The sequence below is a fragment of the Cibotium barometz genome, chromosome 18 (genome assembly GCF_041138505.1).
Source record: "Cibotium barometz isolate CiBa-2024 chromosome 18, ASM4113850v1, whole genome shotgun sequence".
Classification (NCBI taxonomy): Eukaryota; Viridiplantae; Streptophyta; class Polypodiopsida; order Cyatheales; family Cibotiaceae; genus Cibotium; species Cibotium barometz.
The window spans coordinates 8955408-8982435 of record NC_141063.1 but is presented as its reverse complement, the minus strand read 5'-3'; the positions used below and the strand labels follow the sequence as shown (position 1 = coordinate 8982435).

The 27028-nt window shown below is 45.5% G+C and overlaps 1 protein-coding gene across 1 annotated transcript in view; it reads left to right on the top strand.

Moving 5' to 3' along the window:
• Nucleotides 1-19811, top strand: part of LOC147628889 (clast3-like protein) — a 56717-nt gene extending 36906 nt beyond the window's left edge. The window contains exons 4-7 of the mRNA XM_086812067.1: nucleotides 1499-1617; nucleotides 12402-12633; nucleotides 19188-19305; nucleotides 19395-19811. Coding sequence (XP_086668193.1) covers nucleotides 1499-1617; nucleotides 12402-12633; nucleotides 19188-19305; nucleotides 19395-19477 — 552 coding nt within the window. The 3' untranslated portion in view covers nucleotides 19478-19811. The remainder of the gene's footprint in view (nucleotides 1-1498; nucleotides 1618-12401; nucleotides 12634-19187; nucleotides 19306-19394) is intronic.
• The last annotated feature ends 7217 nt before the right edge of the window (nucleotides 19812-27028 follow it).

Below are 27028 nucleotides of genomic sequence, written 5' to 3'. Positions count from 1 at the left end.
CTTTACTGACAGTCAGAGCTCATTGGTAGTTGCGAGGAACCTAGTGTTTCATGCTTGTACTAAGCACATTGAGGTGATCTATCATTATGTCAGGGAGAGACTCTCTGCAGGAGAGATCAGCTTGGTCCATGTGTCTACACATAACAACATGGCAGATTAATTCACGAAGGCTTTGGGTTTATTGCCTTTTGGGTATTGATCAACGATATTCTTGTACATGCTCACATCATCACTCCAGGGGGGATTTTGTAGACATTTATAAGATGGTAGTGATGTGTGTGATCACACCTAGTATAGCCAGGGCAACTTTTTCCCTCACTAGGAGATTTTTTCACCCGGAATCATGCGAACACCCTCCTAATTCTTTATCATTTGGGTGTTGTGTGTGGGTGTGTGCTACTATTTGGCTAACAATAGATTACGTCTGCATCTATCTTGTCGAATTCATGCATTCATTCGCACTTCTGCAGAGGGAGAATTGTGTTAATCTTCAACTTAATCTGTGTTTTTGCATTAATCTCCATTAAGTTATGCACTCATGACACATGTTACTCTTTGGGTAGCCCCCTCTTGGGACTTTGATGAGTCTCCGTGTAGAAGACTATGTCTCTCCCTGGTGTAGGTCTTGGGGAAGCCACTTGGGCGGACCACAAGGTCCCATGACAATTCTAGGTGGCCATGTGAAGCACGTCTGTGGTCTCATAGATCTCACCCCGTCATGCAGGACGCCTCTTTGTACTGATAGCTCAACCATCTCGATAAATGGCCTTCACCACCTCTAACCCCTTTGAGAGGTTGCATCATTATTATTCTCGGTGTCCTGTAAATCCTTAGGCAAATCCACCCTTTTTTTTCTTGATTTCACCACTAGCCTCCTCCAAATCCTTTTGAAGGACAGCGTTGGCCTTCAGGGTATCCAATTCAGCCCCCAAGAGCCTCGTTAATCTGTGGTATACCTTGGTGAGCTCTTCCAGTTGGAGAGAGGCCTTAATGGCTGCCTCATGGTCCTGCAAGGCGCTTAGGTCTGCTATTTCCGCTGTGTGTTGCTCCTTTAATCCTGTGAGCTCCTTGTGATGGTGCTTTCATCTCTACAAGCTTTTGCTCATGGCTCGCGTCAAGGAGCTTGAGGATCTCCTTGACCGCCGGTGACGCCATCTCGAGTGTAGCTGACCATGGGAGAAGTGGGCTTCTCTGTACGGATGTAGGTATCCATGTTGTTAATGACCTCTTTCAGTTTCTCTTGGAGGCCATTCCACTTCCCCAAGCATGTCGTCTTTAGTGAAATGTTTGTATGCTGTTTTTCTATGTGGTTGTAGAAGTCATTGTTTGTTACCCCCCATTTGGAAAATGTAAAAGAGAGAAAATGAAAATGCAGTGTGCAGGTAAGAGAGAAAAAGGAAAAATCACACTGGAGAGAGAGAGAGAGAGAGAGAGAGAGAGAGAGAGAGAGAGAGAGAGTGATTAAGCTGTTGTTTTCTCCCTATTTGTTTATAAGCAGGGAACTATGCTAAAGTTCGCCAAAAACTTTGCTGTTTGGGCTAGTAATAACAACACAAAAGAAGTCATCATCCTTTCTGGTGTAGATGCAGGCAAGCGACCAATGCAAGATGTGGGAAGGTATGTTGGTTTTATGCAAATCTGATTGTAGTGTGATGTCCTCTGTCCTTTTTTAGCAAAAAGTAAACTGGTCTATAAGTGATGCAAGCGTTTTAGTTTAAGTATACCCTATAACATAAAGCGTGGATTAGTGTCAATGGTCTGCATGCCCTTAAGGATAAGGAAGACTAACCTTATAGATTTTCGGACTGGTAATGTATAATTGGTTGAAGACCATGGTGGTGGATTTTACACCAAAGTAGTGTCAAGGATGCCTCCTATTTTCGCGAACTCCACAATCTTTGTAAAGAGGGGCGCATAGGGGGACTGACCATTTTGCAATACATCACGTGCAAAGGTAGATGTCTTTGGTGCAAAGTAATACACATCAATGTGTAATAATCTGGCTTTTGCTAGGGCAAGATGGATCCAAATAAAGTGGGCCTCCTCATCTCGTCTGTGCGATAGCTCTACTGCCTGGCCCTGAATGGTAGCGGCCACCGACTCTGCATCCCACTGTCCCCGGGGCTGCGCTCAAGGGGAAAGAGAAGATCATCACGCCATTCTGTGGCGTAGAGGGTCTGGAGTGGTGGAAGACCACACATACCCGAATAGGGGCTACAATCTTCTCAAACCTGTCTGTCCCATCCGTTGGAAGACACCGGAAGAAATTATAATCCAAAGGCTGCCCCAAGATCTTGGGGGGCCCGCCTGGAGACTCAGGTGGGAGAGCCCTCACCGGTGAGGCCGCAACGGTCATCTCCACTGGCTCTGAGAAACGATGATTTAGGCGACGAACGAAACTCGCTGGCTGTCTCCTCTCCGGATCAGGGGCTGCGGGGGGGCTGATGGGAATGCTTTGGAGAGGCGCCCCGCCCCCCCCCCCCCCCCCCCCCCCCCCCCCCCCCCCCCCCCCCCCCCCCGAGGGGGGGGGGGTGCGGGGCACATAAGAAGAGGAAGGGGCACAAGCAGCGACTGTGGGTAGAGTCGGAGGCGAGGGTAGGGGAGGCGGTGAGGGGGAGAAGGAAGGCATAGAGGCTGGAGAGGGACGCTGCTGAGAGGCATCCATCGGAGAGGAAGGCTACTAGGGAAGGCTCGACGTAGAGAGGGTGGGATCAATCAGCCCCATTGGGCACTGAAGGCCAGAAGAGGAAATGCGACGTGGAATCGGCTGCCACATCCGAGGGGGTTGTGTGCGGAGGGGCCCTCTCCGTGACTAGAGGAGGCTTGCCGTGTGTGGGTGGGTGCTGTGATAAGTGCTCGTAATGGTTCTTTGACAGAATTGAATCCTCTTGCATGCTGCCAACTTGTCGCGCACGGCGGCGATGCTTAGCTCTACTGCCAGGCCGACCTGAGCGGGGGCCAACCGTCCGCCACTCTCCGGCTGATGGGTCATCCATGGTTGGTACCTGGTGCTCCTCGGCCTGGGAACTTGCGCCTCCCTCAGCCCCCTGGTTGCGGATCTAAGTGGGAAGTATGAGGGGAAACTGCCGGGGGCAGTCTCCTAGACTGATGCTGAGAGCAAGCTCTGGCCAGATTATCCATCTGCCTGCAAATGAAACATTGGCCTGGAAGGCCGAAGTACTCCACTCTTCGCATAATGGGGTTGCCCTGAAGGCTGGGAATATATATCACGTGAGGCATGGAATTCGGCGAGGCAACACAGATGCAGAGAGATGGAATCTCGGCTGCTCGTGCGAGGGGTTAGGCAGCGGTGAGGGGGGATTCCATCGCTCTCCCGAGGGCACCACCAATCACCGGGAGAAGGGGAAGGTATTCCTTCTTGAGCCCTGGAAAGCAGATTTCCACGAGAAAGCCTGAAACTCCAGTTAGAGGGTCAGATGCCGGGTCGAAGCCGTGTTGCCACCATGCAAAGAAGGCCTGGGCCGTACCTAGAAGGCCTGAGTCGACTCAACCTGGTAGTAGCCACGCCCCAATAGATGTATATCTGCGATCTTTGCAGGCGCACCTAGAAGGCTAGCCTGAAGGAGATCTTTGAGTTGACGACGCGCGGGGCGGCTACCGACAATCTTGCAAACCAGAATGGAGGCCTCTAGGGATGCGACGGTCATAGCGAGAAGCTACAAGTCCGCTTCGGAAAATGAAAGGTAGGTAACGACGGCCTCGGTCGGGGGAGACAGAGTGGCTTCCATGGAGTCCTCCTAGGGGCGAAGAGCAGAAGAGGCTGAAAATTTCCGAAAATAAGGAACAACTCACTAGTTGAGGGTGCTGCCACGACAACGGAAGAAGGGGGGGAGTGGGTTGGGGGAGCAAGAGGCGACGACAGGAGGCAGCCAGGAGCAAGGAGTACGCAGGGGGAAAGGGGTGCAGGCGCTGACAAGGAGGCAGCGCAGGGACGGAGTGAGGGATGGCGAAGGTGGGGGCACAGGCGATAGAGCTAGGGGTTTCGGGGAGGGGGTTGCCAGCAATGATGCAGAGCTGGAGTTACTGTTACTTTCTTCGGACCCATCTTTACACCTAGTGCCGATATAATGTGTCATGAATATTCAACTTCATCTCGACATAGGAAAGTCTTTTGTTTATTAGCATACAACACATTTTCCCTGAGCACACCAAAGACTGTAAACAAGTGGTTCGTGCTCCAGAAAAGATTTTCTATAAACCAAAATATCATCAATAAAATTCACCACAAAATTATCCATGAATGGCCTAAATCATTCACTAACATCGTAAATTTGGCTGGTGCATTTGTAATCCCAAACGGCATTACAAGGTACTCATAATGACCAAAACGTGTACAAAAAGCAGTCTTAGATACATCTTCGTCTTTAATAAAAATCGGATGATATCCACTTTTTAAATCTGTCTTACTAAAGACTTTAGCTCCACCTAGAGCGTCTATCATATCATCGATCCTTGGCATTGGATATCGATGTTTAACAGTAAGTTTATTTAAGGCTCTATAATCTTTACACATTCGATAAGAACCATTTTTCTTCTTAACTAGCAAAAGTGGAGAAGCGAACGGTGAGAAACTGGGGTGAATGAGTCATAGTCACAGGGGACGGAAGGGACGGTAGCTTGGGACGCCAAGATGCCGTCCCAGGATGACTCATCAGAAACGGGGACGGAAGGGGATGATCGGACGTCCCCCTGGAGGCGTCCCTCACAAGGGACGGGGGATGGGGACATCTGTTGGCCGGGGACGGACCTGTGGGGGGACGGCAGAGAGCCGTTGCGCCTTGCTACGGTCCTTTTTTTGGCCGTTTTGGGGATGCCTTCCCCTCTTGCCACTTGGGCCTTGGCCCTTGGCCCTTGCCTCTCTCTTGCCTATCTATATAAGAACAAGGCTACAAGGCTACAAGCACGCACACACACCTTCAAGCAACTTTCAAGTTTCAAGTCTCTTGAGTCTTGAGTCTTTGGCACTTTGCTTATTGCTCAAGCCTCATTGCTCAAGCTTCAAGCGGCAAGCCACACTCTATGAGTGTATCTACTCTCTCTAGTCTCTCTCCCACAAGCCTTCCAACTTCCAAGTTCCAGGCCTCTCACACCAGGCTCTACTCTCTCTCTCTCTCTCTCTCTCTCTCTCTCTCTCTCTCTCTACTGATTTGTCTCATAGGCCGAGTTCGGTCTTTTGGAAGACGTTAATAAAATCTTTCTTTCTTTCTTTCTTTCTCTCTCTCTCAAGGCTCAAGCCATCTTCAACCATGGCATCCTCCTCACGTGCCGGGGCTTCCTGTAGAAGGACGATGGGATGGACATGGTGGGAGGAGGTTAACTACACCCCATCCGCTTATGGAGGCGGTTCTCAGCCATGGGCATGCAAGCTTTGCATGTACCAACGAGCAGGTGGGGCCGACAAAGTGCGGGCCCACCTCTTGCATGAGAGTGGGCATGAGGTGCGGTTTTGCACGAATGTCACGCCCGAAAAGAGACGAGAACTTCTTGACAAGCTTGTCGTCTACGAGGTGGTCAAAGCGGCAAGAAGGACACCACGAGTGGCCATGGACCCCACGACGATGGGGAGAGGAACTCAAGCCTCTACGATGGAGTCATGTGGTGGATCGGGATCATGCACGCCATCACCTTCACCATCGAGTCGGAATGTTGCTCCATCCATGACGCCGGCACCCTCCATCTCCACGGCCTCTCAATCCTTGCGTGGCCCACGGCGACAATCTACACTTGGGGAGAATTGGAACCCCAAGTTGAAGGAGGAGGTGGATATTGCGGTGGCCCGCTTCTTCTTCCAACGACTACATTGTCTTTCAAGCGGCTAGGTAAGTGCAATCGATCATTGCCAATTCATCATTCATGTGTTCATCATCCAAGTCTCCTTCTCATTAGTAAATTACTTTCTGAGAGAGATGTACTTCATCTCATCTCATGATGCATCCGGCATCGGGAAGAGCGCGGATGTGCTTGCGGCAGAGTGGGCTACCACCATGGAGATCATTGGCCCCGAGCATGTAGTGGGCTTTGTTGCAAATGGAGAGCCTTCCAATAGGGCGGTGGGAGCTATCCTCCAAGGTATGTATGGACATGTCACAGTGTCCTTTTGTACGGCTCATTGCCTAAACAACCTCCTCAAGGACATAGGGGCATTGCCATGGATCAGCCCGCTCATTGAGAAGACCAACACCATGGTCTCCTTTGTCCTCAACCCACCAAAGACTTTGGCATGAGTTCAACAAGAGGTCCTCTCTCTCTCTCTCTCTCTCTCTCTCTCTCTCTCTCTCCTCAAATATTCGGACACCCGGTTTGCCTACAACTTCCTCATGTTGGGCCGGTTGAAGGATTGTAGCGGTGCTTTGAGGGGGCTTTTCCTTAGTGACGAGTTTGTCCACATGCAAGAGTCCTGTACAAACACTGGCCAAGAGTGAAGATTATGGGCGGATGACGCCTCTTGGTGGGGGCGTGTGAAGACCAACGGATGCTATGGTGAGGCCCATAGTCCACCTGTTGAGGATTGTAGACGCTATGCAACCATGCATAGGCAAGGTTTACGAGGCCATGGATCGCATGATAGAGAAGTTGAAAGACTTCGTGCCTGACAAAGACAAATACGAGGAGATCCATGCCTTGTGTCTAGGAAGGTGGAATTCCTACTACTCTCCATTGCATGCAGTAGCTTATGTGGTGGACCGAGAATTCCAAGGCAACAAGCAGGAGAGCGACCGGGAGATGAGCACTGGATGGAGGATCATCTTGGACCGTCTTGTGCCTGATGCATCGGTTAGACACAAGATTAGGGACCAGCTTTCCATGCACAGGTCATTTCATGGCTCCTATGGTTGTCATGATGCACAGATTGACCGCTCCAAAGTTGGTGTTGCTCTATGGTGGGAGGACTTTGGTTCGGATGGACCGGAGCTACAGCAGCTGGCCATCCGCATACTTAGCCAGGCCGTCAGCTCCTCTTGCTTGGAGCACCTACAGCCACATTGCCTCTAGGAAGAGGAACCGACTTGGAGTAGAGCGTGCCAATGACGTGCCAATGACCTTGTCTTCGTCAGCGCGAACTTGCGAATGCTTTGCAAGAGCATGACCAAGAAGGTAGATCCCTTCACCGAGTGGGAGATGAGTCAACAAGAAGAGCAACAAGAGGATGAGGTGTAGCAGCAACATGCCAGTGAGGATGAGAGTGAGAATGAGCTTGATGCTCCTTTAGCACAAGCTATCCATCACCATGAGGCCAGCACTTCATGTGGATGATCATTCATGGATCATGATTCATGGGCCTTACTACTTAGCTCTAGCCTCTAGGCTTTAGCACTTTTTGTCATTGACTCATTTGAGTCCTTCCATGTATTGTGCCTACTTAAGGCTTAGTCTTGACTCTTGAGTCATGACTCATTTTGTATCTACTTAATTATTAATATAATCAACTGTCAACGCCTTTACTCTTTGATCGGCGTATTTTGTTAATATGAATATGACTCAAAAGCATAGTCACAGGGGACGGAAGGGACGGACTGTTGGAACGGAGGGACGCCGAGTCGGGATGGTTCAGGAACGGGGACGGCAGGGGACGGTCGGACGTCCCCCTAGAGGCGTCCCTCACAAGGGATGGTGAAGGGGACGGCAGTAGGAACGGTGACGGCTGTGGGGGGACGGCAGGGAGCCATTCTGTGGTTTCTTTTGCCCGTTTCTAGCCGTTTGCGGGGCCGTTTCTAGCCGTTTGGCTTGGTCGTTTGGGGAGGCCTTGAGCCTTTGAGGCTTGGGCCTTGAGGCTTGGGCCTTGGCCCTTGCCTCTCTCTTGCCTTGAGGTTTGGCCTTTAGGCTTGAGCCTTGGGGCCTTGGGCCTTGGCCCTTGCCTCTCTCTCTCTCTCACTTGCCCTTGCCTCTCTCTCTCTCTCACTTGCCCTTGCCTCTCTCTTGCCTATCTAATGTCTATATAAGAACAAGGCTACAAGGCTACAAGCATGGAGTTTAGCGTAAACGGCCCTTCGGACCGGGGGGACGGTCGGACCCCCTGCAGAGAGGGGCTCACGCCCCCCTCCGGACCTTCCCCCAAGTAGGCTGATGTGAAACTGCGCGCCGCAACGGACCCAAAATTTACAGCCCATATGCAGTAGGTGTATCATAACTCACCGCATATGCATGTAGCCTGGTTGGCAGTGTGCCAACCTTCTCTAGAATCGTCTCATGCTATCTGGCCACAATCGGCCACCATCCGGTGTTAATATGACTCAAAAGCTTACCATTTTATGTAAATTTGTGCTCATTTTGATGTACTTCCAAAGTAGAATAAGTGTAGAGTAGAAAAACTTTTAAAAAAAGTATTTTTTGAGTGCCGTTCCCTCCCCCGTCCGCGTCCCCCGTCCCGTCCCCGTCCCCGTCCCGTCCCCGTCCCCGTCCCCCGTTCCTTGTGACTATGCTCAAAAGCTTACCATTTTAGTGTAAATTTGTGCTAATTTTGATGTACTTCCAAAGTAGAATAAGTGTAGAGTAGAAAAACTTAAAAAAAAGTATTTTTTGAGTGCCGTTCCCTCCCCTATCCCCGTTCCCTACTTATGGCCGTCCCCCGTCCCGTCCCCGTCCCCCGCTACCATCCCCCGTCCCTTGTGACTATGGAATGAGTCCTTGTGCTAGGTACTCCTCGATCACCTCGTTCTCTTCGACCAAACTCATCCGGTACGGAGGTCTATTGACCGCAGTGGCACCGGGCACAAGCTCTATTCGATGCTCCACATTTCTGCGTGGAGCAAAGAAGAGGGTAGGTTAGATTTGAAAACATCAGAAAATTCCGTCAGAATTTTCTCTTTCTCTTGCAAAGATTGTGGCATTACAAGTTGGAGTTCTACTTTCAAGCGTGTCTATATCACTTGGAAGTTTTTGAACCTAACCTAAAAAGAGAGACTTACAAGAGATTTTAAGCATTTGTGTAACAGTAATTAATGCATTCTTGGGTAGATCTGGCTTACCTTTTATGTGATGCGTCCTCTCCTCATGCATGAATTGATGGACATGCATTGCGAAGTAGATGAGAGGCTTCTTCCTTGCAAGATTTTGTGGCATTACAAGTTGGAGTTCCACTTTCATGCGTGTCTATAACACTTGGAAGTTTTTGAACCCAACCTAAGATGTGCCCTCCCCTCATGCATGAATTGATGGACATGCGTTGTGAAGTCGATGAGAGGTTTCTTCCGTGCATGCTTTTCTTTCTTTGCACAACATCAAAACGTGCTGGTCGAGTAATATCAAAGTTGAGCTTCTCAAAGTAGGATTAAATGGTGAGACCAAGGCTTACAACCTGTTGGTTTCAAATGTCTGTTCCTTTGCCATCTACTAGCTTAACTGTGTACTGATATGGTGATGGTTGAGTCTTCAACTTTAACTTCTTGACAAGTTGAGAACTAACCACATTATGGCTAGACTCTAGAACCTGTATCGAAGAGTACTTTCACTGGTTTGCCTTCAATCGAACACTTCATTATAGTAAGTGGAAACAAGTAACCGTGACTAGTCTCTAGAGATAAGACTGTATTTGCTGCTGTGGGTACCCGTTTTGTAACATGCAGTGGAATTATGCGTAGTGAAGGATCCTGTCACACAAGTCTCACACAGCCTTCTTTATCCTGAGTTTCGCGAGTCTTTAGCAGTCCACTTTTATCACTTCAAACTTTAAGAGATTAGAGAGAGATATAGATCTGCACACCTTATTGGGTCCCAAATTACCCACCACTGAAGGGCCCTCTCCTATTGCTAGGAGTATTTGCTTTATTATCTTTGAAGAGAATGAATGAAGGACTGACTTGGGACTGTAGATAAGCCAAATGCAAGACCTTTAAAGACTAAGAGTCAGGCTGAACTGTACACGGTTGTAGAAGCACCAATGATGACTGATCTCAAGCCTATGCACTCTTCCAATGGAATGTAGGAAGGCTGCAAATCTGAGGCTGAGAGAAGGGGCTGATTGGGATTGTTCTAGGCTGTGTGTATATGCTGAAAATGAATGAATGAATGCGTTTTACCTTCACCGGTAGGGCTGCACCAAAACAATGAAGTGTGTGAATGCTGAAAACTGTATGTATGCTGAAAACGCAAGGTACTGAAGTGCTTCTAGTGGCTGAATGCTGTTGATGCTGCATTTTGATGATGTAGGGCTGAATGCTCATGCGTTGAGGCTCCTTGTGCTGAAGGAAAACGCTTGACTCCAATGATTATGAGATGAGATGAATGATTGCAATGCTGAGCTATTTATATGCTTCTCATGTGCTGGTTGGCTGGCTGAAAGCTGGCCGACTGCTACACGACTTGCATAAATGGATAATGTTGGGAATAATATGGTAAAAATGCCTGTAAAAAATGCTATTAAATATGGTAAAAATATTGGATGATATTCAAGGCTTCTGCAATGGTCTAGGTGGTCTTTGTGCATATGAGATGAATGATATGCAATATGCAACGATACTCTGATGCAAACCCTAAGGTTTCTACTAACTCTATATGCATGAATGATTCTCTCCAAGTGGGTTAAGGGACTTGATTGACTGACTCTGTTAGGCTGAGGAATGACCTATGTAGCCCGTGCTTGACATATCTTGGACTGAGGATTACAATGGGGTCATGGCGTACAACAAATATCAAATCCTCAAGGGTTCTACTGCTGTATAGTGTTGCACTGATGCTGAGCCATCTTGTCACCATGCACTACAATGCAGAGTGCATGTGACACGTTTCTCAATTGACACTAAGAGTATCCTAGTAGAATGTTGGGGTGTTTGCTCTTGTGTATCATCCAATAAATCTTCCTCTAGATCATCCCTGTGATCTGAATCTATAGGCTCAGTGGTCATATTTGCAGCTTTGCGTAGTTTCTTCAATGGACAATCACGTCTTTGATGCTTGCCGATACAAGCATAACATAAGCCTTCACTTTTTGCGGGTTGGCACATATGTATAGGTGTTACATGCAATGGACCACCGAAAGGAAAGATTTTTCCCAAGATTCACCGTGTATGAACTGCCTCTTAGAACCTTGGAGTAGAGAACCTTAGGCTTTTGTTTTTAAAAAAAAAAGCTTTTTGTAAAAGAAAATGTTGCCTTTTTTTTTCCTCTGTTGAGAATCGACGACGACCAAACGGCGGTGATGGCTTGTGTGCGTAGCAAAGTCCAGAGAGAGCAAGAGAAGAAGACCCGGCTGGCTGCATAAGAAAGCACCACACCTTGGTGCTTGTGGCGATAGCTAGTGGGGACACAGGGGACACGTGAGTATGGTGTGTGGCTAGTAAGGTATACACTGGAAGCCTGGGGTCACTGGTATATATAATGGTTGGGTGGTTAAACATGGTATGCCAAGCTAGGTTTATTTTAGCTATTTTTGGGTTCTTCTCTTCTCTCACGTTTTTTGGGCACGAGGCTAGATTCAAAGAGCTAGAGCTGGCTGCAATGGCGGCGACGACGACAATGGACGAGTGAACGGATGTCGACGGGAAAAAACAACGGAAGTCTGTAGCGAAACGAGTTTGCAAACTGTTGATCTCCACGCTCAAGCTTGCAGCATGCCTTCCTCCATAGCCAAGAACAAATCATGTAGCTCTGATACCAAATGTCAAGCCTCCATGCAAGGCCCATGCTACACTTCACAGCCCTCAACATCCTCATCTACCTTACCAGCCACACACCATCCTCACGCATACCCCCCATGCTATACATCACTGAGTCTTTGGCCTACAACTGTTACCCACGAACATTAAACACTTACTAATATAAGCAGTGATGTGCAATAGTATGCCGCCACTGGTTTTCCCACACAATGCCCATGTGTCCCCCACATTACTAGCGTGTAAATTCTGCGTATCAGTGTGTACGTGTCCCACGTGTTGCCTGGTGTATGGGTCGTAACAAATAGTTTTGAGCAATGTCTGAGGGGATCAGTTAGATCCTTGTTGCTGCCATACTCCAACCGTTTTGCCATTGAACATCCACTCTGCCTGAAGTGACCTCTTGACATTTGCCTTGTACTGGTTCTAAAAGCTGCAGACATGTTGAAACAGTAAACACATTGGCTTTGATGCTGGTCAGGACTCACAGTCATAGAGTGTGTGTCTGCACCTCTTTGCTTTGAAGCTTAGACAAGGGCTTGATCAAGCTGCACTTCTTGGCCATCTGCATCTTTTGTATTTTTAGGCTCTAGATCTGTCATAATGGTGGTCTCCGAGAGCTCTCATGAGACATCTCAGATCTCTCTTAAGATAGGGTTTTAAAACTAAATGCAAATGGTTGGAATCATATAAGCGAATTTTTTTATGAATTAAGCAACCTTGCAAGGCATGTATCTTAACGGATTTTAGGAATTCTTGTTAACTTTTGCAATTGTGGTGATTTAATTACAGCTCACCGATAAGGTACATCTCCACTGCGAATCCAGATGGCACGGATCAGAGATGCGAGCAGTTGGGATGGAAGAAATTTGAAGAATTTTTGCCCTTAAGTGAGCCGTGGAGATTACTTGAGACTCAATCTTCAAAGGAGGTAGATGAGGATGTTGAGGGCTGTGAAGTTCAGCTGACTGATGAAATGTACTATCCGAGTCAACCGTTTGCATCATTGTTCTCATGCTGCAAGGTATTTCAATAGGATACCTGTCTTTATCTTTTATGATTGAGGTGGAAAGTGCACTTTTTTGAAGTGAATCATACTCTTTCATGTCAATTTTGTGCAAGTAATAAAATTGTGGTCTTACAATTTCAATACTCAATTTCCATTTATGCACTTCTCCTTTTCTCCCTCAAGGCTCCAAGAGTTCTGATTTTCAAATATTTTAGACTATGCTCCAGAGTTATCTACTGTGTGTGAGTGAAATGCAGTTGAAGGTATGAGCATAGGTGATTATGCTAGGAGTCGCATTTCTTTCCATGAAATGTGCAGGTTTCCTCTTTTGTTATGTTCAATCACTTACGGAAATCTCTTTCACAATTATTTTTACAGATTGTGCTGGGTTCCTCTTTTGTAATGCTCATTCATGTATGCAAATCTTTAGTACATTGAACTGGGTTTCTTTAGGCTTGATTTACCAAGATATGATTATAAAGAACTTGGGCCTTGTCAGGATTTTTTTTTTTTGCTTTTGTACATAAAACAGGATAACTGTTTTCCCACACACCCCGTAGGGAACGGAATCAACCTTCCCTCGCCCCCCACCCAAATCACTCCACCTCCTCACCCCCCAAAAACGCTCATGCACAGGACTTAAGACCCTTTGTACTTATCCCCCCCCCTCCCCCCTCAAAAGAAGAAGAAGAAAAAAACCCCAAAGGAGCAGATTGCGCTCGTCTTCTTGCAAACATCCACCCGAACTTGTGAGTTAGAGCACAACGAGACTCTCCCTCGCAGGCAGGGTCCTCCCATGGCGGACCTGGCTTTTAACCCATGGCTGGATCTTTACCAGGGCACCCAGATGCTATCTCAATACATCTCATACGAGCTGCTAAAACTGAATTCTTCCTTTTTCAATCTCCCCAGTGTGGAGGAGAAGTGATGTGGTAGGTCTTGGTGTGGAGCAACCAGGTATGCCCCCCCTCATGCCATCATGAGCTTGAGTCCCACACTTACCTTGTCATGTGCATCCCGTGGGCACTTGGATGCCGTGGACATACTACACCAACTCAACTGCAAGGCCCTAAGGCCGGCACACCAAGCATTTTGTGAGTATTTTTCTAGGGAGAAGTCGCCAGTGTACCGCCAAGGGGTAGTCAAGGTTAGTGTTGTGCACGTCGCTCACACATGCCAGTCCCGCACACCATTGTAACCCTCTTGTATGATGTATTGTGTCGTGTCATCCCGGGCACTTGTTAGGCCACTGGTCAGGTGCCCATCATCATGTTGGAAGTCAAATGCTTCATCCCAATGTGTGCAAAGCTCTATTTGGAGTATTAGCAAACTATATATTTAAGGGAACATGGATATAATCCATGTGGGAGGCCTTAGGTCACCCAATTTGGGGGGCCGGGGCCATGGGGCTTGTGGGTGCCCAAGATCAGGGGCTAGGGGCCCAAGCAAATATTGCAAAAAGGGACTTTATTCCCACGACCAGTCCCTTAGGACAAGTCGATCAGCATGCCACCACCCCCCCTACATATACGTGCATTTCAGTCCTCACCTCCAATCTCATCATTCTTGCACACCAGAGGTTGACACCACTGCCTGAGGCAGCCCTCAGCCCCAAAATGCAAGATACAGGAGGTCTAGAAGCAGCCCCTAATCAGCGTTGAAGCAAAATGCAGGCTGTTCAGCCTGTAGGGAGAAAAACGCAGCACATATGAGCTCTCCAACTGACAGTCATCTATTGGGAATTGTTTACTACAGTAATGGTAGCTGCAGTTGGTCTGAAGTGTGGGTGGCCTAATGAGGTCCACATTTCCCAAGACAAAACATTATGACTAGCCCCGGTGTCAACCAATGAGGGCCATGTAGCTGTGTGGTCTTTTGACTTTCAGGCCAGCAATCCTGCACCTGACACCTGCATTCTGTATGTCATTTAGGTCAGCAAATCAGGGTTTTACAGCCCTTCAGGTCAGTCCATTCACACATACAGCAATACAAGTAAATATACCTATGGGTGGGGCCCGCCGCCCCTCTGAGTGTTAATGGGACCCAATCCTGTGTACTGTTCTCTCCGCCTCTCCACTCCATGTCATGTGCACAGTGTGTATCTACTGTGTGCTACACGCACGCAAGACTAGCTTCGAGGTTTGGGGAAGCTTGGAGCTAGGCAGGCTGATTGACGAGCTGAGTTAGGGATATAGTAACGGGCGGGCACCCAAGTATGGACGGGCGGGCACCCAAGTGTGGACGCCCGATGACCGGCCAAGAGCCTATAAAAGGATGGCCAAGGTTAGTTATTGAGATATAGAGAGTCTCGCGAGTTTGTGAGAGCTCTATGGTCTTGGAGCCTGGATCTAGTGCAGACGTGCACCTACTTTACGCAGTCGAGGCCGGTAGCAATCTCGAGGCCCGCGAGGGCAGCTTCGTGGCAGTATGGGACGTCGCGAGGAGGAGATTGGTCGGTACGTCAACCTAGTTAGCTCAGCTCGTGGCTCGGTGGGGACAGCCAAGACTGTGGGCTTGCCCACGGCTGTCATGGATGGGAGGTGAGTCAGGCTGCACCCCTTTGTTGTTTGTTTATTCGTTTGTTTGCAGGTTTACCAGGAACGATCACGAGGAGATCCTTGGGGATTTGACAGTGGTATCAGAGCATGCCTTGTGAACGAGCAAGTCGGTAGGTAGAGAAGATGAGGTCAAAGAAAGGTATGTGTTAAAAAAGCTTGCTGTTTTTTCTGTGCATACTGTTGTTTTCAGAATAGTATGTGTTTTTCTTCATCAAAGAAACCCATGTTGATGGGGATGGTAGATGGTAGGGTCGTTTGCTTTGCAAAGAAGAGGAAAGATGGCTTTGAATTGTATAAACAGTTTCAGCAGTGAGAGAAACAGAAAACAAAAAAGCGGCTTTTGGTTGAACGCGAACGAGTGAGAGAGAGAGAGAGCACGTGTGTGAGAAGGTGGACATGCTGGCGGGTTTGCGTACTGGCGGGTGTTGGAGTGGGCTATCGGCAGCTACAGGAGGGCAGGCGCTTAGGGCTATCTAGCCAGGCGGCCAGCAGGTTGGTGGGCGCCTAGGCTTATGTAGCCTACGCAGCCTAGTGCAGGCACCCCGGCCAGGCTAGGCAGGCGCCCAAGCCACGTGGCCTTGTGGCCAGGCCTACACGGGGCTGTCGCAGGTGTAGGCTGGCGAGAAGGCACCGGCTGAAGCGCAGGTGATGAAAGCAGCCGACGACAGGCGAGGTGGCGCAGGCAGCCGGAGATTGACGTCAGCAACGCAGCAGCCGGCGGCTAATCCAGGAGGGATGAGAAAAAAAAAACAAGGAAAGCACTCGTTTTTTTTTGGGCTTTCGTTTTTTTTTAGTTTAATTTTTTTTAAAAAAAGTTTTAAAACCCCCCCCTCCAAGGTTTAAAGGTGTTTATTTCTTTAAGAAAACAGAATGTATATATCCATATATACATATATATTTATATATATATATTTTAAAAAAAACACAAAAGCAAAAGCTCAAGAAGCTTTTGGGGGTAGCTATATAAACCCCTTAAGTGGGCTTCTTGTCACACATCTCTCAAGTTTTCAAGCTCTCAAGCTCTCAAGTTCCCTCGCACTTTTATTGTGTAAAGATCGAATTTTCTCTCTCCTTACCCTCTTCACGATGTCGACCCAAGAATCAGAGTTGGAGCCCCTTGTTGACCGCGAAGGCTTGCTGGCTACGGAAGATACCGATGCCGATCTTTTTGACGATTATGTGTCAAAATCAGATTTCCAAGAGTTCAAAGTAGCTCTCAAAGCTTCTTCAACGGAACGTCAGGCACAAATCGCAGCCCAGATGCAAGCTTTGCAAAACTCCATCGCTCTATTGACCACTACTCTCTTTGCTTGCCTTATATTGACTTGAAAATGACTTATTTATGGGCCATTTCATGTGTAAGTTCTCTACTACCATAGCAGAATGTGTCAATTGCTGTATGGTCTGATTAGGATATACCTCCAAACAATGTCCTTTCCTTCGTGTGACATTGTTTTGCTGCATGGACAAGGTGAGGTACTTTTTCTTGTGATTGTCCATGGGGCTAGGGATGCTTGGGCATGTGGACACATACGCATACTCGTTTGGGCATGTGGACTACTCGTTTGGGTCTAAAGCGGTGTCTTATGGGTTTTGTGTGTGCTCTTTTTGTAACGTATGTTATTTATTGTTAAGGTTTATGATGGCAAGTCCACTCTTCATTTAAAAGAGGCCGGACAGCATATAGCATGTTTACACAGTTGGGACCAGATTTTAAAACTGGGACTAGAAAGGCAGAATCTTAGCTTCGAGCTTCTTTATCTCGTAATTTTGCATCAAATTCCTTGCTTGGTGGGTATTTGGGAAGACTAGAAGGGTCACATGCCAACGGCTTTGTAGTAAAAAACTGGAACAACTCAAAAGTCAAGCCAATCATTCACCTCAATCACCACCTGGCCAAGTTTTAGCAGGGTGTTTGGAACTTGCATGAAGCACATCTTCTGGATACTTACAAAAGTGGTACGAGTTGCTAAAAGCAGAGGCTTAGGGCTGGAAATAGCAATTCCAACCTAGGCGCCCAGTGGAGAGCAAGGGAGGCAAGAAAACCCTAGAGCAAGGCTGGTCATCATCATGTGAGCCTGTCCCAGAGCTGGTCGACCACATGTGTGGCCATATTTGAGCAAAACGAATTCATCCGTGTGGATTTGTGATGCCAAAATATGCTGTTTTGGACTGGTTGAGTTGTATACAGGCTGGACAACATTGGTTCGTGAGCTTCTGGGAGTGTTCATGGTGACCTCGTGCTACCAGGGATCTCCAAGAGGAGTCAGCTAGGTGTGGATACATATGGTGGGGGTGTGTTCACGGCTGAAAGGAAGGCGGGAGCCTGTGAAGATGCTGGAAGCACAGAGAGTTAGCTAGGCATGGATACACATGGTGGGTGTGTTCACGGCTGAAAGCAAGGCGGAAGCCTGTGAAGACGTTGGAAGCAGAGGGAGTCAGCTAGGCGTGGAAGCATTTTTCCTTTTGGTAATTTAACCTTAAGTGGAGGAGTCAGCCCATCTTTGGCCCCTGGGGCGTGCAAGTATGCATGCAACAATAAAAAGGGTCGCTGGCCTTCCAACTCCTTGTGGCTTATCAAGAATATGCCCTTTTATCTAGTCTTCTTCCTCTCTTGCTCTCCTCTCCATCACCTCTTGCCAGGCCACAAGAACCATTTTGAGGGATTGCTGCTGAAACAAAACTCCCTCACACATCAGTAGAGTTGCTTCTATACAATAATGTAAGCAATTCCTGTTCATGGGCTTCTAGAAACAGATGCTTCTCGTGTCAGACCGAGACATTTGCATGCGGTCTTGCACTCATCATCATACCTCCTATTTCATGAAGTTGAGCCTATCGGAAGTTTTCCAGCTGGATTTGATTTGATAGTATAAGGAAAGTATTATTGGTGGGTAGCATTGTGGAGAGATTGGGTAAGGTGACTGGCTTCAACATTTATAGTTGGCAGCGTTGAAATCGAGGGTGGAAGGATTAGCATTGTAGGTCATGGCTAAAGTGAAAATGATAGTAAGTGAACTGGGAAAAGAGGCGGTATAGAATGTTGTGGACTATTTATGTTGCTGGCTCTGGGCATGCTTGTCAGAATCTAGAAATTATGTATCAAAGCAGAAGACTTAACGAGATAGTCAGCTACACTTTCATGTGGTTGGCAAGTCGGGCTTACTTAGTGGGGTCATCTACACGTTCCGTTAATTACCAACAAGCCTTGGGCTGCTCCAATTTCGAGCACATAAGTCCCATATTGGTGACTAAGGCATTCCTATTTGCTGATATACGGCTGATATCAAGATGACATGGCTTAACATCTCTGGTGAAGTATCAACACATCTTCCTGAAAATCCAAAATCTTGTTTATTTGCTATTATTTCATGAAAGTCTCCCAACAGTTTTTTCTCTCTTGTGAGAGTAACTGTCTTTGTGAAGTGTGCATGGTAAGGGGACCCTATTTGTTTCCATACTTTCTTTGGAGCATGCAGCTCACTCATGAGAAAAATAGCATACAATAATGAAGCACTGTCTCACTTAACACGGACCCTCATAAACCTGTAGCTGTCTACTATTGGCAAGCCTCTTTTTGAGCTCTAGTATGAGTGTGTATAACAGATGAAATCTCTATCAGTGTAGCATGGTTTTCACCCAAAAAAAAGTATGTCTCGCTCAAGTTGTCTAGGGCTGACCAAAGTGTGCCTCTGTCATTCCGTATTACCATGCATAGTTTGCCTTAGGCCTCCCCCATAGATGAAATCCGCATATCTCATCATGGAACGGAAAATAAAATAGAAACAAAACAAAACTAAACTGTCCATGGAAATCTCATCATGGGACACCGGGAATATGAAACATGAGAGGAGCATCAGCCCCCGTTAGATGGTATACCAGTCTCCAAAATGTCAAGCATGGGGCACGAGAGAGAGAGAGAGAGAGAGAGAGAGAGAGAGAGAATGTGTCCATGTAGGGATTTAAAAAAAAAACTTGTTCATTTAAACAATTCATTCTCATGTTTTGCAGGTTAAAGGGTTGAAAGTGCTGTGTGTTCTGCTTTTCTGCTCAGAAGGGGACAATATTCAAGATGCCGTTTTCTTGGGGGAGGCACTACAAAATTTATTGGATCTTGAGAAATCAACTGGTATGTCTTCAAAATCAGTCTCTAAACAGGCTTTACCCAACACTATCCCATCAGAGTCATCTAAACTTGGTGGTTCTGAATCCTTGCAGACCATAGGCGGTTAAAGTGGACCGTACCACACTCTTGGAGAACTGTGTATGGTCCTCCAGCTGATCCAACCATGTTCTACTAGGAACTGTCTTTGTAACACCGTGTTGCAATTTTGTTTCCAAACAATCATGGATTCCCAAGATGAGGTGAGGAACAGTATGGTCTGTACACACAGTTGGCCCTCGGGACTTGGAAGTGAAAATCCCTTGAAATCAGGAGGTTTGAAAGATTTCCATGCATTGGATGTGATGCTGTAACATCTGAGAATCTCTTCAAGATCTCTACAGCAATGTAAGGTGAAATAAGATTTTCAAAGCTACCCAGAACCTCCCCAGCATGTGGGTTAAAAGAAGTCAAAAATTAATGCTTTTATGATTTGTGCAGCAAGGATTAATATGCAGAAAATTTGTAATGCACATGTAGAGTGATAAATCCTTTTCTTTCATATTTTCCATAAGGTCAAATACCAACCCATATATTATTTGGTTATGCACAACCAATCCAACACCCCCCCCCCTTCCCTCACAAAAAAAAAACCCCAGGTCTCCCTCTTCTTCCTTGTCTCTCCCCGTGTGTCCTCTCTCTGAGGGGGGGAGCCCCTTCAGAGAATTTAAGAAGCCAAAGCCAGCAGAATTTCTTCCCAGATGGTGCGTGTACCTGATGACCGTGTAAACCATTCGAGTTTTGTTCTCTCCCTTCATTTTCCTTTTGATTATGACCAGATTGATTGCATTTTTGTGCTCTTATGCTTCGTAATTGGTCGTACAGGTCATACACTCGCCCTTAGCACAATTTATTTATTTTTGGCTAAAAGAGGACCGTGGAATACAAGACATTTTGGTCAGAATTAACACCATTGTGTGCCATTTGGATTTGTCATAGCTTTTGCCTAGGCCCAATCACGTCCCATTGTGAGACCTCTGGCGATAACATGGGAATCTGAGTCACAGTGTGCTACATCCTTGCACAAGAAATAATAGGGGATTAGTGTTTGAAGGATGGACGTGAGATTGGGTTATTAATAGGGGTTAGGATACAGTGCTCGGAAAAAACATGAATATAGTTTAATCCCACCTTTGGATTTTTCATTTTTTACCTTTCTCCAAAAAAAATTGAGGGTTTTAAAAATCGGAAACCTTGAGAGCATTGAAGGTTTTCAACCTTTTTAAAGCACAATTTAATGGTTTAATGATTGCTGAAGGGGCGGATTGGATTAGCTTCACATAGACAACATTCAATTGTTACTTATATGGGCAATGGACTAGAATCCAGTTCTTAATATAAAATCTCTTCTCACAGGATAGGAGAACCTTCTAAAGACCTTGGAAAAGCATCTCCTTCACATTTTAATTTTTCACTTCTGGTAGCCCCTACTCCCTTGCATGAATTATAGACAACAAATCAAGTGACAAGCTTGATGCCTTCGCTCATCAAGTGAGATAGCCATGCGGTAAGCAGAGGTGGTCGCTCGATTCAATCTCAACTGCTCATTGTTTGCAGCCATTCTCAACTATCCGGGTTTGTTTGTTTTTGCTATGCATGCTGTTGTTGCCTATCACCTCCTCCTACGCCTTTAGTTGCTCCCTATCACCTCCTTAAACCTTCTTGCTACCAAGTATACTACGTTCGTCGAATCACCAGTATTCACAAGTCTCTTCTTTGCATGGTTGAGGGGTTGGCGTGTGCTTGTGTGCCCATTGATGATCGTTTCGTTGAGTGGCTGGTCTTCTTGACAAACGAGCATGGAATCCCTTGGGTCTGCATGCATCAAATGGTTAAATATGAAAGTTACCTTTAAATGCAATTTGCAAGCCACATTAAAATGCATACGTTTTAATGCATTTGAAGTCTCTACTAAGGCTTGAGTAGTACGCTTTGTGTGTGTGTCTCTCTATAGAGAGAGAGAGAGAGAGAGAGAGAGAGAGTGTGTGTGTGTGTGAGAGAGTTTGATTTCTTCTCTATTCTTGCAATAAAGTAATTTTTTTTTTTGGAAAACATTCAACTCCACACATGCTTGGGTTGTTCTCCAAGTAAGAAGGCCTCTAAACAAAAAAAACCTTACTTAGTTTGCTTGGTTTTAGCAAACAAGTTGTTGAAAAAGGAAAAGAAAAGAAGAGACGAGAGTTACTAATAAGAAACATCATTGATGAAACCAAAGAGGAAAAAGTCGAAGAGAGAGGAATGGAAGAGGCTTATCATAGAGAAAGAAAGCTAGACGACAATGGAATGAAAAGTGGAAAGTAGAATTTCATTGTGATATTTGCAAAGAGGATGAGAGTCGTAAAAATGTATTTGCAATTAATGGGTCAATCAATATTCAACATAGTACATTGGTAACACATGTTAAGTCAAGGAAGCACCAACAATTAGCATGGGCACTACATAGTGCAAAGAAGAGCTTGGAGGTAGGGCTATCCAAGCAATGCAAGGTTGCTGATGATGAATTTAAGTAATACTATTTTTAAACATTAAACATGTATGATTCATATGCCAGGAGGAGGACGATGTCTAACAAATAAGGATTGCAATACTTAAAGATGACGTAAGAACAAACACTTTCATGGGACAGTGGAGGTGTTGTTACTAGCCCTGTTGCTAAACCCCCCCCTTTCCCCCATTTGGGCTACTATCCTCAAGTTATTTTCCATGGTTAGAGTAGAAGGTAGCAGTGAAGGTGGTGGGTGAGGCAGTGACAGCATGGGTATGGATAGGTTGGTGGAGGCATGGTATATGTTGGGTGTTGCCCTTGTTCTTGAGGAAAGCTTAGGTACTATGGAGGAGAGCTGTGCAAGGTTGGTTTGTACTGTGGCATGTATGTTTCTCTTAGAGTTGGATCTAACCCAAAGCTCCCTAATTCGTGACGCATGGCTCCCATGGACGCACATTTGGTAGCTTGGATGGACTCCTTTGCCCTAGTGGCTTGAGTCGTTGATATGGCTTCTGTAGTGATGTTGAACCTAAATCTCCCTACAATGCTCGTATCGGGGTCATGCAACGAAGCCAGAGGGGACAACGAGATGTTCCAAGCACACCAGTTCGTGCTTTGTGAGCTAGCTGAGCCAAAAGCTACTGAAGTAATTGTTGTCTCAGCAACCATTCCCATTGTGGTTCTAGGAAGGATTACTCTTTCCTCTACATGATTGATGCTTCTTGTTGAGCCAGGGTAATTATCATCCATATCATGAGCGGAAGGATTACACCTTCCTCTAAAGGATTGATGTTTCTTGTTCTCGAGCCAGACTGATTATCGTCCTTATCAAGAGTGGGTGCCTCGGTGCTTGGTCTTTCTTCCGGCAGGCGGTCACTCACTTGCGGTCACTCACTTGCTGATCGGTTTGATGATCTTTGACTCCCACTCCTCGGTTGGACTGCCTATGATGATATTTTTTAATGACATCTATAAAACTCCTTTGTGTAGTTGTAGGGGAGTTAGGTGTTCCAACTTCTTGGTCCATACGCATCTCTAAAGAAATAGGTTCCCAAGAATAGGCCTCACTCAAGCGAGCATCTTTGGGATAGCTTGAATGCTCGGTTTCTAGGGTTGCTTGTCTCTTGTGGGGTTGTAGGGATTGTGAATCATGTAGAGATTCCTCTTGGAGGGGTACTCTTAATCCAACATCATTCGAGGCACTCTCCTCAAATTTGGGATTGAGTCCAAAAATCCTATTTGACCTCGTGTTCATGTTAGCGTGATCAACTAAGACCACCCCTCCTACTAACACAAGTCCAGCAGAGGTCTTGAATATTCTGGATTTAGTTGAATTTTTTAAGTTTTTGTCCTGTTGAACTTGCGAACGTGCATTCACAAGTTGAGTACGTGCATTCTGAGTAGGTATGTGCGTTGCTAAGTGAGTTGGGAATGTGTGTGGCCAGGTCCCAATTAAAGCTATGAACGTACGTTCATGACATTTGAAACGTGCATGGGGAAATGAGAATGTGCATGGCCAGGTGAAACATGAGGAGCTGTGAACATGCGTTTCGAGTTAGGAACGCGCGTGGCCAAGAAAGTTAAGGAACCTGTGACCATGGAGTTGTGAAAATGCATTCACATATGTAAAAACGTGCACTTCTACTTGGCATGTACGTATAGAATTCTAACAGGTTTGCCACATACAATGGCATCAGGTGATGGCCAATTTTCAATTGTTTTTATCATTATAAACATTTATGTGAAGAATATTTTCTAACGCTTCCCTAATGAGAATATTGTGTAAATTTTCCCAATCACACTTGTGACCATGCATTTGGACTTGCAAACGTGCATACGAAGGCCCATAGAGCAATTTTCTATGTTTTAGCCTAAAAATCAAAAATTTTTCCTCTTATTACTCCTTAAAAGTGCATGTTTTTGGATTTTTGATTTGATAACATGCTTTAAATTTTCTTAACCTACCTAATGATGTGAACAATGCAACCTAATGGTGTTTATATAAAGATTAAGTCTTATGATGAACAAATACTTAGAAAATAACAAATGCAAGAAGGAATCAACAAAAATCAAAGGAAAATGAATTAGAAACTTACTTGTAGTCATGCAACTTGGGCTCAAAGGGTTGCTCCATGCTCCATGCTCCATTGCATCAAGGTAAGCAATATAAACCATCAAACAAAGGTTACCAGTGGATTTGCGCTCCAACCAGACTATGATAATACTCCAAATGCAAAGTATAGCAAGAGAGTCCTAAGTAAAGGCACTTTTCCAGCAACGGAGAGAGGAGAGGAGAATGCAAGGGTCATGCCGGTTTACACCTTAAGCCACTCTTGTTAGAGTAACTCTCTCTTATGGAGAGCTAGGGTCCTCGACCTTGCGTATTTTGTTGTCACCACAAAGGAGCTTTGTGAATGGGTGGGGAGAAAAGAGAGAGAGAGAGAGAGAGAGAGAGAGAGAGAGAGAGAGAGCTACGGAAAGCCTAATCTCTACTTCTATGCCATGGTGAGTGAAAGCATGGAGAGAGTAGACAAGAGAAGGAGAGAGAGAAGGAAGCTTACATCAACACCATCACTCACCCACACACAATCCCTAAGCATACATGCAACAAAGAAAAAGAGAAAAGCATACAAGAGCTTAATCACAAGAGCAAGAAGACTCAAACTCAATTGTGAGAATGGGATTATGTGTTTTGTCATAAGTCAAAATGTCTTATATACAGTACTCATTTGTACAATGCTCGACTGCCCAACTAATATACAGGGCCCAATAAGCTAGTCTAGGCTAATTTCCTAGCCTAAATGTACATCACCGCGGCAACAAGTCATAAGCTTGGTGTATGACTATCTTTCAGTATTACATAAGTCGTAAACGTGAAGATTTTCCATAAACATTTTACATAAAAAAGCACATTGCGTGGTACAAAAATATGGCTAGAAGAAGTTTTCATGCATGGAGTAATGTTGATGTTCACAGGAGAGAACACTCAAGTCTTGCAAGATAGAGAGAAGAAGAGGAGAATACAAGGGTCATACTGGTTTGCACCTCAAACCACTCTTAGGAGAGTAATGCTCTCGTGGAGAGCTAGGATCCTCTACCTTGCCTCCTTTGTTGATACCACAAAGGAGCTATGCAAATGGATGGGGAGCAAAGAGAGAGAGAGAGAGAGAGAGAGAGAGCTATGGAAAGCTCAATCTCTACTTTAATGCCACGGTGAGTGAAAGCATGATAGAGTAGACGAGAAGGAGAGAGAGAGAAGGAAGCATACAAGAAGACTCAAACTCAATTGCGAGAATGGGATTAGGTGTTTTCTCATAAGTCAAAATGTCTTATATATAATACTCATTTGTACAATGCCCGATTGCCCAACTATGTCAGGGGCCCAATAAGCTAGTCTAGGGCTAATTTCCTACCTAAAATGTACATCACCGGCAAGTCATAAGCTTGGTGTATGACTATCTTTCGCCATTACATAAGTCGTAAGCTTGAAGATTTCCATAAATCTCTTTGCGTGGTACAAAAATATGGCTAGAAGAAGTTTCCGTGCGTAATATTGATGTTCATGGTGGGAGAGAACACTCAAGTCTTGCAAGATAGAGAGAAGAAGAGGAGAATACAAGGGTCATACTGGTTTGCACCTCAAGCCACTCTTAATAGAGTAACTCTCTCGTGGAGAGCTAGGGTCCTCAATCTTGCCTCCTTTGTTGCCACCACAAAGGAGCTATGCAAATGGGTGGGGAGCAAAGAGAGAGAGAGATGGAAAGCTCAATCTCTACTTTAATGCCACGGTGAGTGAAAGCATGAGAGAGTAGACAAGAGAAGGAAACATACAAGAAGACTTAAACTCAATTGTGAGAATGGTATTATTCTCATTAGTCAAAATGTCTTATATACAATAATCATTTGTACAATGTCTAGCCACTCCCAACTAATGTGTGAGGGCCCAATAAGCTAGCCTAGGCTAATTTCCTAGAGCCCAAATGCACATCACCGACTTTACAGAAGTCGTAAGCTTGGTGTTTGACTATTTTCTGGCATTACACAAGTCATAAGCTTGGAGATGTTCCATAATCATTTTACATGAAGCGTATTACATGGTACAAAAATATGGCTAGAAGAAATTTCCACACGTGGAGCAATGTTAGCCAATGTGGTTAACGCCATCATATTGAATGTGTCGTTTTCAACTGCAAGGTAGGCAAATCAAACTCCTCTTCTAAGGCTTTCATAAACTTCTTCTTCGTGTGCAAAACACTCTTTTTCAAGAGTGCAGCGTTTATAAGCTTCTCCATGCACACAACACTCTTTTAGAAAAGTATAGCTTTTATAAGCTTCTCCATGCACACAACACTCTTTTTGAAAAGTGTGGCTATTTCATTCAACATGGAGTCAATATACTTGGCATATTGAAACTTTTCAGTTCTTACTAGCACAAAGATTAGTATGGTGTGCAATGCAATGAATAGAAATCATAAATGGAGATATACCTTTAAGCCTTTTTACCACTCCTTCTTTCTTACCAACCATAATAGATGCTCGTTAGAACCAAAGCTTATTAGATTTGTTTCATCCAACCATAATAGATGCTCGTTAGAGCCAAAGCTTATTAGATTTGTTTCATCCAACCCATGTTTCTATAACAACTTTTATAATGAGTCAAACAATCCATTAGAAGTACGATCACCTACTTCTAATAACTCCCAAAATGACGTCTTTGGTTGATGACTCTCTATGTAAGAAACATACACTATCAAGTGCTCTTCAAATGCAATGTCAGTGGACTCATCATTATTCCGAAACAAGATTATTGTTGAACATGTGCCATGCAACTTGATTCTAGTGATTTACCTATATAATGCACAAATTTGGCACATGATTTATCAGTATTATACATTTGTTTTGGAATGTTTGAAGCTTTGCATTCTCTCAACAACTCCAAAGTAGGGACAAACGTTCGGATAGCCCTACCTCAAAGCTCTTCTTTCCACTATGTAGTGCCCATACTAAATCTTGGTGCTTCCTTATCATGTGTTACCAATGCCCTATGTTGAATATCGATTGACCCATTAATTGCATTCATTTTTACAACTCTTATCCTCTTTACAAATATTACAAAAGATTCATGCTTTTTCCTTGTCAAACTCAAGCCAATGAAATTCTACTTTCCACTTTTCATTCCATTGTAGTCTAGCTTTCTTTCTACGA